The sequence below is a fragment of the Sarcophilus harrisii genome, chromosome 2 (assembly GCF_902635505.1).
Source record: "Sarcophilus harrisii chromosome 2, mSarHar1.11, whole genome shotgun sequence".
NCBI lineage: Eukaryota > Metazoa > Chordata > Mammalia > Dasyuromorphia > Dasyuridae > Sarcophilus > Sarcophilus harrisii.
Window position 1 is genome coordinate 406,783,227 of NC_045427.1, and position 12,236 is coordinate 406,795,462.

The following is a 12,236-nucleotide window of genomic DNA, read 5'->3' on the forward strand; positions in this document are numbered from 1 at the left end:
CCGCGGGTGTGTTGCCGCCTCCCCTCTCCCCTCCTCCCCGGAGCCGCCCCGGGGGTTGGGCCTGTCCCGCCCTCTCACCCCGCTGCTCCCCCTCCCCGTCTTAGCGCCAGTCAGTGTGCGAGTGCGAGGACGCTCAGTGCCTGACGGGCTGGAAATGAGCTCTGGAGTTTGGCCGCGGCCGGCAGGGGCGCGGAGCGGGCAGGCTATCCGCGGCGTAACTGCGCCCGCGAGTTCCGACGGCTCCGCGGCTCTCCAGACCCAGCTGAGCGGACCGAGACTGACTTCTGTTGAATAAGCTCCGGCGTCTCCTCGCCCTGCCCCTCGGAGAAGCCGGTACCATCGCCGAGCGTCCGACCGCCCCCCTCCCCCACCCCACCCCCCTTTTTTCAGCCGGGAGCCGGGAGGAGGAGGAGGAGGAGGCGGCTGCGCCGCCGGTGCCGCTCCAGAGCCGCCTTTGATGTGGGCGCGGTGCACACCGCTGAGCTGAGCTCCCGTCCGGCCGCGCCCCGAGGGGGGAGCCCCCCATCCCCGCATCCTCATTGTGCCGGCTCCGCTCGGGCCCCGGCCCTCCCTTCCCCACGCCCCCCCTCTGGCCCCCCTCCCTCGCCGCCCGCGTTGAAAACGCCCCGGCCGCCGCCTGTGGTGGGAGGTGGTGATGCGGACGGACGGAGACGGGGCGAGGAGGAAACATGAGCCGGCGGGAGCCCAGACGGAGCGGCCTTAACGCCTCCCCGAAGCGGTGTGCCTCGACCCCCGCGCCCTGACCCCCCAGCCCCACGCCCCCCCCCCCCCCCCCCCCCCCGCTCCCCCAAAGAGCCAGCCCCGCCCGACCTTTCCGCCCTGCCGGCCATGCTGTCCCCGGAATAACCTGCTTGCGCCGCAGACGAGACTAGACTTCCAGCGGCAGCGGGTCAGAACCCCGAACCGCGGCGCCCGGGAGCCGAGTCCAGAGCGTCCCCAGGAGGCTAGGAGCGGGCGGCCACCCCCTCCCCGTGCTTCGGAAGGTCCCAGTCAGCCGAAGCGCCAGCTCCTCCGACCCCCCGAGGGCGCAAGGCCCGGGTAGAGGAGGCGGCGGGAGCGGAGGCGCTGATGCCGCAGGGAGCGGCCGGCAGGGCAGCGGAGCAGCAGCAGCAGCAGCAGCGGCCGTGGCGGCGTTGGCAGCGGCGCCCGCTCCAGTCTTCGTCCTCCCCAGCCCCCGGCCCAGCCCCGCGGAGCGGAGCCGCTGGAGCCCCCCCGGAGCCGCGCGGCGCCGCCCGCTGTAGCTCGCCGCCTCTCATGTCCAGGCTGGGACCCGGGCCCCGGCGCAGTGACGTGACCTCGGGCTAGAAGCCGCCGCCTTCCTTCCTTCTCAGCGATGTATTCAGTGTTCTCCGCCTGCACTTGCCTGTAAGCGCCGCGCCTCCCCGGCTGGGTTCTCGGGTGCCCCCTAACCCTCCTCCGCCCCTCCCCCTTCCATCCCCAGCGGCTGCGGGGTCCCCCGAGGGGTGCCCACTTTCCGTCCCCGCTCCCTCTCCCGCCCCGTGGCCGCTGCCCCCCGCGGGCGTCCCGGTACCCAGCGCCCCGTCTGACCGGCTCTCGCTCTCTCTCCCCCCGCAGATGTTTACACTTCCTGCTGCTGTGCTTACAGGTACAGGTACGTGACATTTCTCGGCTCCCTCGGCGGGCGGGCGGGCGGGCGGGCACGGGGGACGCGGGCCCGCCCTCCCCGGCGGCAGGTGCCAGCGCTCGGGCTTACCCCGTCCGGGTGGCTTGTCCTGTCCCTAACCCTGATGGTCTCCCGGGGGAGGGTGCGCTCGGTCTGGTCTGGATCTCCGGTTCCTGCCGCTTGCTGGAAGCCTCCAGCGCCGAGACGCCGCGCCTCTTCCCTCGTCTCTTGTCCCCTCTTTTCCTGGGTGGCCCCGGGCCCCGGGGGAGAGCCGGGGCCCCGGGAGGGGGGCAGAATTGGCAGTGCACCTGTTCCTGGGATGCCGGAGGGGGCAGGCACGCAGGCGTGTCCGGGGTGCGGGCCCTTGCTCGGGTAGGCAGAGAGCCGCCCGCCCCAGGGTCTCTGCTGTGCGTATCTCAACCTGGTGGGCGGTGTGTGTGTGTGTGTTTCACCTTGACCGTGTGATGTCAGGAGATGCGGATCGGCTGCAGAAATAAATATGACCGAATCTAAGACCCATTCGGAGAGTTCGACATATTTTCCCTGAAAATTGCTGCTAGATTATAAAAACAAAAAGATTCCTTCTTTCAGCAGAGCTGATTTCTAGTCCAGAGAGAAACCTTCAGCTGTAAATTACCCTGTGGTTTTTAAAGGCGTTTGCTGTGTTTGAGAGAGGCAAAGAGAAAGGAGAAGGAAGAAAAGAGAGCATGCGAGTGGAGAGGGGGTAGTGAGTAGTAGCAGACAAAAAGGGAGAGCACCCCTGACTACGGGAGGGCTAGCGGGGTTGGGTGGACAGCAGCCTTCGGGGGGCAGCACGAGGTCCTGTGAGTCCTCACTCATTCGCTGAAGGTTGCTCAGACTCGGCTTGTTCTCCTTCCTAGTTCTCAGTGAATCAAGAGAGGGGCTGGCGCCCCGCCTGGAAAGCACTTGCTAAAATCTGATCTCTTACTTCAGCAGCCTTCAGACTTGGGGAAGTTATTGGCATGCAGACAGTTGGAACGCGCCGGCTTCCAAAACCATGAAATAATGAAAAGAAGGAAAAAAAGGAGAGAGCCGCCTCAGCTACGATTAGAACCAGACCAGGGGCGGCCTCTCCACTTTTTGCGTGGGGGGGGGGGGGGGGGGGGGGGGGGAGGAAGCCTGAAGCCCCAGCTGCTTGGGGCCCCCACCCACCTGGGGCAGAGAGGGAGGGGACCAGTGAGGGGAGCTGGACTCCAGCCAAGGGGATTATGCACCTCCCCCATTCTCCCTGATTTGACTGAGGGCAGGTGTGGGAATATGTCCAGGGGAGGCTGGCCCTTTGTACTGGACCCTTACAATGCCAGGTAACTATTGAGAGACAGGGATGATTAGATTTGGGGGAAAATCTGTAGTTTCCCAGATTTCCTAATGGGAATGGCAGGAGTTGTATGTTGGATAATTGTCAGATTTAGTAGGGGCACCTCTAACATCCTAGAGATACTAGAAGTGTCAGAACTATAGTGGGGACTTTTTAAGGTCTCTGTGTGTGTGTGTGTGTGTGTGTGTATAGGAACCTTCAGTCACCTCTTCATGCCCTGCCCCTTCCCCTTCTACTTGCTTTCCTTTGCCTCCAGGGAAGACCTGTTATTCTGGTCCAAGGGACAGATGCCTTTTGGGTTTGCTTCCACCCCCACCCTTTTGAGGAGTCCTTAGCAATAATTCTGGGAAGTTAAGTGTGCGCTGGGCAATTAGGGTCAGCTTTTGCCAGATGATTGGGTTGCAGGGCTGGGGTTGGACACACTGTCCTCCCCTCCTGCATGGATGTCTGGGGTCGGTGGCTGCTGTCCCTTGTGACTCTGGGGATCGATGAGGCAGGAGCCAGTAACTTAAGACAAGTCCGTTTGCAAGAGCAGATGTGATCTTGTGAGTTAGGCCCAGGGGAGAAGGAGTGTGGGGGTGATCAGGAGGGAAAGGAGACCCTGGTCAGAGATGGAGGTCAGGGCCTGAAATGCCAAGACTGTAATCAGCTGGGGTAGATCTTGACTATGAGATGAGGAGGTTGGACTTAAGAGATAAACTAATACCCTTTCCAGCTCTAATATTCTGATTCATTTTGAATAATACCATTGAATTGAGTAGTAACTGGGTCCTCTGCATAATAGGAAGAAAAGAGGGGCTTGGTAAAGGAGGAGGAGGAGGAGATGGCATGTAGTAGTATCACCATCAGCATTTTGATGTAGGTACCTGCCTAGGGCCACTGCCCAAGCTTCTTGAAGTGGGGCCCCAGGAGGGTTTTGTGTGTGGTCTTGGTTTTTGTGTCTTTGTGTTTGTAAGAAGCTGAGCCTCTTTCCTCCTCCCTTGACCTCCACCTTTTGCCCCCCACTAGAATAAGAGCTGGTGCTTCTGGGGAGCTGTTGGGTGGTCTGAGTGAAGCAACCTGAGAGAAAGAACCTCATAATCTAGTGGCCTCCCAAACCCTTTCCAGTGGGGACATTGACCTCCATACTCTTGCATCCCAGGGTGAAGAGATTCTCTCTCTTCTCATGGAAAAAAGTCTCCAGTTAACAGCCATGCTCAAAGGGGTTATGTTTGGGCTATTAGTGGGAATCTCCCTTCTCTGAAAAAAAATACTTTGAGGTCCTAATCCCCAGCTGATGTGTATAGCTATCTCTCATTCATGTCTCATAGTGTTTTTATGAGAAAAATGAGCAAGGTGAATGGGGCTGGCACTTATCAGACATGAGAGGGGCAAGGAGAAGTGCCATTGGTCTGAGAGCAATAGGAAGAGTTTGAGAAGAAGGGAATGTTTTGTTGACTTTGTTTAGATTTTGAATAGTTTCGTGTCTTTAATTGGAAAAAATTCAAGGCAGGTGGAATGATATTAGTGAGACAGTGCTGTTTGGCAGGCAGAGCCTTAGACTCAGCAGGAGGACAGAGGTCTGCTTTTAGCTCTGCCCCTGCCTTTATGACCTAGGCAAGTCCCATCTCTCTGGCCTGCCTCCTTCTGTAAAGGTCTGTAAAATAAGGGAGTTGGTCTAAAAGATTTCTAGTCCTCTTCCAGCTCAAACAATTTATGTTCTAAGCTCCCTTCTGGCATAGCATTCTCCTTTCTTATTTCTAATCCATGCAGTGAATAATACAGCTTTCCTCCAACGTTGGAAATGTTGCTTCCATCTTCCCTATTTGTCCTTTTTTTTCCCATTAAAAGTTTTCTCCATATCTAAAAATGTCATTTCCAGGGTTTTCTGCCATTTTCTGCCACTGCCACTTCAGTGTCTTCCTATCACTAGGAGATATGGACCTATGCAGGCCACAGGGTGACCTAGTGGGGACCCCTGCCCCTCACCCTGAAATCAAGGCCATGTTTCTGGGAGCACATCCAGAAGACAACACTGTCCTGCCCTCTTAACTGAGGGTTTCAGTTCTGTTTGCTCGCTCTCTCTCTCTCTCTCTCTCTCTCTCTCTCTCCTCTCCCTTTCTCCTCTCCCCACCACCCGCCTCCCCTGACCAGGACCCCACTGAGTGAAAGCCTGGAATTTAATAAAACCCCTTATCCAAGTAACTCAGGACACCTCAGATGGTTAAAATTGGAAGAATTTTAAAAATTTAAGCAAAGAGCAGAAACCGTGACAAGTAAATTGCTTTTTTGCACTTGGCTGAACGTTGACAATGACACCGGCCCCGGTCTTTCACTCCCTGCTTCTCCGGCACCTGCCTGACATTGTTCCCTGTCCGGTTCCAGCAATGGGGGCTTAGCCCGAGACAGAGAGAGGCTGGAAAATGCGGAAAGCAAAGTGGGAGGGAAGCTTCAGTTCTTGAAGCTGGGGGGTGGTGTGGAGAAGGGGTGCTGCTATGTAGGGAGACGCTTCTCTGTCTAGATTTCTGAGGATTTGTTTCTCTCTCTCCTGTGTGTTTTCCCTGGCTTGTTTCCTTCTTCACCACCTGGTACTTGGAAGGTTAGAATGTTCCCCGCATCCTTCATCTCCCTCTTCCCCTCCCCCCTGCCCATCCCTTTTCTGATCTGCTTCCTCATTGAGGCCCAGGACCCTCCTCCTCAAGCAGGGCCAGGATATGGGGGCCAGTCAGGAGACAATACCCTCCTGTTCGATGATAGGAAACCAGAGCTCACTGGGTGGCCAAAGGGTGAAGATTTCTCGGGGTGTCCCTGTGATTTCTCTCCACACCTTCCCCCCATGAGCAGCTTATTATATTTGTGCAATGCTTTTAACTTTCCAAAGTGTGTTCACACATCTCTAATCTCACTTTATCTTCACAACAACCTGCTGAGAGAACTAGGGCATGTATAATTACCTCCATTTTACAGAAGAGGAAATGGAATCACAGAGAGAAGTTCAATGACTTGCCTAAGATTACACAGAGCTGTGTCCAAGAAGCAGCTTGCTTTTCTGACTCTAGTCTAGCACTCTCTGTGAGTGATTGAAACAGAGCCTCTGTGGATGGGTGTATTCTTGTAAGAATGGAATAAATGAGACACAAATAGACATGCTTGCTTTGGTCCTGGAGTGAAAGATTCTATTGACATCTTCTTAAATAGGCAAGTGGGTAAGAAACTAAGATTCTGACCTGTCTCCTAGGGCCCATGGAAACTTCTCTATAGAAATGGTGTCAAATGTGTCTGTCTGGTTGCAGCATCTCCTTGCTCCCAGATCTAGTCTGGGTTTTAGATCTACTTAGATCCTTTAGACTTTATAAATCTAAAGAGATCTAAAATTTTGATCTATTTAGATTCATTAGACTTTTCAACTGATAATCTTCCTTTTTTATATCTGCACCTCTGAGCAGGGTTGGTGCCTTTAACTAGTCCAACCTTTCTCACTAAAGATATTGAAGCTGAGAGAAAGGTTAAATGATTTGACCAAAGTCACACAAATGGTAAGATCTGAACACAAATCTTCTGAGGCTAAGTACTCTTTTCACTAGTCTAAGGGGGCTACTATGTAATAGAGTTAGTGTTTCTTCAAAAGGACTTGTATCCATAGAATCAAAGTGTGGTAAGTAGAATGAGCATATGAGAGACCTATGCTCAAATTCTGTTTATTACTACTTTGGGCACATCCTAATCTTGTTTTCCTTCTTTGTAAAATTAGGAGATTTAATTAGAGCAGGGGTTTCAGTCTTTTGAGGTAAAAGATTACCTACATTTTATTTCAATTTATTTTATTAAGTGTTTCCCAATTATGTTTTAATCTGATTCAGGCACCATAGAACTGACACAATTGTAAATTTGTGACATCTTGAGATTAGAGGATTGATAAAGTCTCTTCTAGATTGAAATCCAAAAACTTTGTGATATAAGAATCACAGATTCTTGGCTTTGGAAGCATCTTCCACCATAGATGTTTATAAGGATAAGAAAGCAGACTTTTAAAAATTTCTTGACGTTGGTACAGTCAGTGTCATTCTAATTCTGCCTCAGGAATTGTCCATTAGAGCAGTCTTTTTTGAGGTAGCTGTTCAGCAGGAACCTGGGTTTCCTACCTAGGTTTGCTGGGAGGAGTCATGAGATTTAATTTTTTTCTTTATAATGTGATTTTTTTTTTTTTTTTTTTTTTTTTTTTGGATTTAGATTTGATTCAGAAGTCTATGAGAAAAAGGTCATGGGAGAGTTATCTCTGGGTAGCAGCAGAGACTGGTGAGTGACACGGTAGCTGAGGATTCACTTCACTTCAGGAAATACTTAAGTTCCTTCTGTGTGCATGGTTTTGTAATTGACTCTGGTAATACAGAGATGAAGCATGATAGAGTATCTGCCCTCTAGCAGTTCAATAATGTGAGTTACTAATGTTCTTCCTATTAGCATTAGGAATAGGGCTGTTCACAAGTGTGCTGAAAGGTAGTTAGTGATAGGGAGCAAATAAACAAGAAATCCATCATGTTCTAGAATACTTTGAAGAGGGAGTTTTTGTGTTCATTTGGAGAGGGAGAAGGAGAGATCCTGGGAGGTTTCAAAGAGTAGGTAGTTCCTGGCTTTAGTCAGGGATGAAGGGAGAATGTGTCCCAGACAAAGAGTGCAACCTGGGTAGCTGAGAGAGTTTGTGAGGTGGTAGCAATAGGTGCACTTCTCTGAACCTATTCTAAACCAGTTCTGAGGATCTGCAAGTAATGTTATCGGTTTCAAGAAGCCTTTATTAAATGCCCATTTTGTGCAAGACTCTTCTTCTACTATCTGAGGTATCTGTTTCTTAGCACAGGCCTTATATCATCGAGATAAGTATGGAGGGCAGTTGGGAAAGGACAGAGGAGGACATAGAGATGGGAACAAATATTTATATGGAGCCTAATATGTACCAGGCACTATTATAGCACTTTTTTTTTTTTAAAACAAACATCTCATTTGATCTTCATAACAATCCTAAGGGAGTAAATATTATTATCTCCATTTTATAGTTGAGGAAACTGAGGCATATAAGTTAAATGACTTATCACACAGTTATTAGGTGTCTGAGGTTGGATTTGAACTTGGGCCTTCCTGATTTCATCCCACTTCCTGACTATCCCACTGAGCCACTTAGTCATGGGACTCAGGGGTTACAGATGATGTGGCCCTTCATTTTGTTGCTCTAGAATATTCCATTTTATCTTTAGCATCACCTCTTGGTGACAAATGGATGTGATGGTCCCTTCTGGACCAAATGTGTCTCCCAGACTAATTGTCCTTGGTGAGGTCCTCTGGTTCATTGGGATGAGTCATTGCAGGAAATGTCATCTATTTTCCTATAGGTGTAAGAGGATCAAAACTTAGGCGATTTAGAACTAGGAGGGGTTTTCTAGGACAATTTAGTCTACCTCCCCCAGTCCTGCCCATGAATGTGGTAACAAACAAGAGTGTTTACCCAGGAACTCCAGGGTGGAAGCTGTCCAATGCTATCATCTAGCTCCCTCAAGGAGGCCTGAGATCAAACCTGGCCTCATTCACTCACTAGCTGTGTGATCCTGGGCAAGTCATGTAACTTTGCCTTAATCCACTGGAAAAAGAGATGCAAATTCCTCCAGTGTCGCTGCTAAGAAAACCCTGGGACAGGCTGGTCCATGGTCGGTGAAAGTCACTCCATATAACCTCTATCTAAGCTTGTCCCTAGTAATGAGGGAAGAGGAGAGGGGATCAGATTAGTGAATGGAACAGGAAGTGTGTAGCATCTTTCCTTAGCAACATGTAAAGACAGGCATTACTTTCTGAGTGGAAGGAAGGACTGTCCTGCCTTGGAGGTAGAGGATTGATTGAGGCTTTGCCCTGAGAATCCAGTTCAATAAACATTAAGTACTTGCAGTGGATCTTGAGCAAAAGTACACACACACATATTAATAATAATAAAAAAAAATCCCTGTCGTCAAGGAGCTCATCTTCTGGAGGAAACAACTTGTACACAATATATATGAAGCAAATACAAAATCATTTGGAGGAGTGAGTAAGGCTGATTTTGACCAAACCACAGAAGCCCAATCCAATGAGTGCCAAAATGAAAGAGCCCTCTTTCCCATGCTTGTCCTAAAACTGTCTGTTCCCTGAGGGTGGGGGGGCATCTGACCAAGCACCCCCTTAAAGGGAGCTAGGGTCTGGTCTTTTCACTCTTCTCCAATGGTGGCTTGTGGTCTGAGAGGTCCAGATAGGATTGTTTATCATGGAGTCGTTCCAGCCCAGCCTTGCAGGGCTGGGGTGCTGGTTCAGTCACCTCCCCACCCCACTCCCATCATCCTCTGTTGAAGACAAGCAGCTCCCGAAACGTGAGATTTGCCATTACTGCTCTTCTCCCCCTATCCATCAGAGATGGATGGCTCTAGCCAGGCCTGCTGAGGGGATCAAGGGCTGCCTTACTCAGTCCTTTAATGGAAGGGGAGCTATAGTTAATGGAAGATGAAATCCAAGAGGAGGATTCTGAAGAGACTGAGCTCCATTCTCCTTCCTTTCTCCATTCCGCTCCCTCCATTTTCATTTGTTCATATCTGTGTGTGTGTGTGTGTGTGGGAGGGGTTCCCATTCCTGGCTCTTTTTCTCTCCATCTTACTGCCCATCTCTTCCCAACTGTAGTCAGAGGTGATTCCTTCGGTGTCCAGAGCTCTCCCTCTCCTTTCCCTTCTTTGCAAATTTCCCTTTTTAAAAGTCGGTTTTCCTCCCCTCCCCTCGGACAACATGTGCCCTAAAGAGAACCTCTGACTCCCTCATGATTGCTGCCTGGCAGGGCCCCCACAGAGGACTGTTGGATGGATGGCCAGGATGGAGACTAGATAAATAGGTGACATACACCATGAACTCCGGATCATTGACTGACCTTCAGAACTGGAAGAGGGGAAGCAGAGAATGCTCCCCAGAGTGTAAGGCCCTAGACTGAAGAGGGATGACCAATGCTTTAAGCAAAGCAACTTGGAAGAGAGAATCTTATCCTAGTCCTAGCATCTGGGAAGTGTTCCCTTCTCCTTCCCACGTTCTCAACCCACTTGGATTTTTTCAATCTTAATATTCTTTGTTCATTGCCTGGAGAACCTGGAACAAAGGGAAGAGTTAGTCAGAAGATGCAGGAAATGTCTCTTGACTATAGGCATAGTCTAACTGTAGCAGCAGGATGAAAAGACACTGGATTAAAGTCAGGGGAACAAATTTTAAATTCTGATTCTTATATTGATTCATTGTGTGACCATAGGCAAGTCATCTCAAACTTCTCCAAGCCTGTCTTTTTTCATCTGTAAAATGGGGATAAGAATACCTAATTATTACCCAAGTAGGCTGCTATAAGGAAAATGCTTTTTAGATGTTTAGTGTGGACCTGTGAGCTCTTGGACCGGTCACTTAACAATGTTTATCTAATCTATCCACATCTTTTGTTCTCTTTCCATATCTCTGTCTATAATGTTATATGTCTGTATGTTGTTCTTCAGTCATGTCTGACTCTTCATGACTCCATTTGGTGTTTTCTTCGAAAAGATACTGAATGGCTTGCCATTTCCTTCTCCAGGTCATTTTATACAGGAAACTAAGATAAACAGGGGTAAGTGATGACTTGCCCAGAGTCACGTGTCTGAGGTGGGATTTGAACTCAGCTCTTTCTGATCCTAGACCTTGCACTCTGGCAGCCTATCTGCTGAACACATATGCAAACACAGTTACTGTTATGCCAGAGATAAGGCATCCTTCTCTTCTCTTCTTTAACCCATGCTTCAGAACTCTGTGTCTCATTACAGAAATAGACACTCATGGCTTCTCACTTTTTCTCCTGGGGCAGGAGTATATATGTGTGTACTGTCTATATTATATGTATTGGGTGTGAGGTATGATAATATGTTAATAGATGTGAATGAACATTATTCTCTTTGTGTATCCTTACAACCAATTTGTCTGCTATTTTTTTGGGATGTATGTCCTCATGTAGATAGAAATTCCAGATTGTGGATAGGCATGGGGAGGAAATAGGGAAGCTCCCTAACTTGTTTTCTCAATCCCATAGAGCATGAGAATCACCCATTGTCCATGTGGTGACACAAATCTATTTATGAATTAGTGAAAGTAGTGGAAATAAAGGTTGTGAGTGGTAGGAAATTGACTCTATTCCCATCTCTGCGAATTGTGTTAGGCAGAAAGGGATTTGGCCAGGAAGTTTTATCCTCTTGACTCCTATGTCTAATCAGTAACATATCCATTATTTCCCCAAATCCTCTTTTTTTCTCCTTTGATATGTCCTAGGGGAATGACTTCTAATAGTATTGAGTGAATTTTGAGCCATGAGATTTGAATTCAAATTCAGTTCTGTGACATTACTGGAACATTACTATGGGCAAGTAATTTAAATATCTCTGGGTTTGTTTTCTCCTCTGGAAAATGAAAAGATTCAACTACAAATGATCTCTTACAGCTCTAAAAAGCCTATAATTCCCAGAAGAGCCAGCAGAGGATGGAGGGGATAGTTGGAGGATATCACTGAGGTGACCCTCTGTAGAAACCTTTACAAGGTAACTCTTAGGAAATACTCATTTATATAGCCTTAAACATCTCGTGAAACAAGGCAGCAAAAGTCAGGTTGAGGTTCTTGTTTCTATTTAAAACAGGAAGGGGAGAGAATTGGAAAGGACAAGTGGGGTGGGAGGGTTGAAGTGACTAGTGTGGAAGATTAGTGTTGAAGGGCAGGTGTCAAAGCACCCACTCCCAGACCCCTGTCTTAAACTATATTTTGTTCCCTATCTTCATCCTCCATATTCTGGTCAGGTGACTGCTAGTTAGTGGAGAAATCCCCTCATCTCCCATTACTCCTGGGTCTCCCTCTGTAGTCTAGTTCAAGATGTCCATGTAGCAGCTGTACAGTAGTAGACAGACATTGTATATGGCCTCAAAATATGTGAATCTTGGATCATCTTGTTTTCCTCACTTCTCTATCGCAGTTTTTTCATATATTAAAGAAAAGATTTTGATGTAGCTTGAACGTACTACCTCTTTCACAGAGGAGTTGAGAGTAACTAATGAGATAGTATCTGAAAAGTACCTCCAAAATATTCATTCAGCTATTGTTCATCATAAGGGAACAGTCCTGCCTGCCCTGGGTTTCCTTGGTGATTTCCAGAATGGCGGGATGACGGTCATGGTGTTTTTCAGGCTGGGGTGTCAGGGACTCTTCCTAATGAACAT

At 49.2% G+C, this 12,236-nt stretch overlaps 1 protein-coding gene across 1 annotated transcript in view; it reads left to right on the top strand.

Annotated features, from left to right (window-relative positions):
• Nucleotides 1-86: 86 nt before the first annotated feature.
• The window catches only part of FGF18 (fibroblast growth factor 18), a 44,457-nt gene continuing 32,307 nt past the window's right edge, over nucleotides 87-12,236 (top strand). Inside the window, exons 1-2 of the mRNA XM_031953657.1 lie at nucleotides 87-1,386; nucleotides 1,597-1,633. Of these exons, the coding sequence (XP_031809517.1) occupies nucleotides 1,355-1,386; nucleotides 1,597-1,633 (69 nt within the window). The 5' untranslated portion in view covers nucleotides 87-1,354. The remainder of the gene's footprint in view (nucleotides 1,387-1,596; nucleotides 1,634-12,236) is intronic.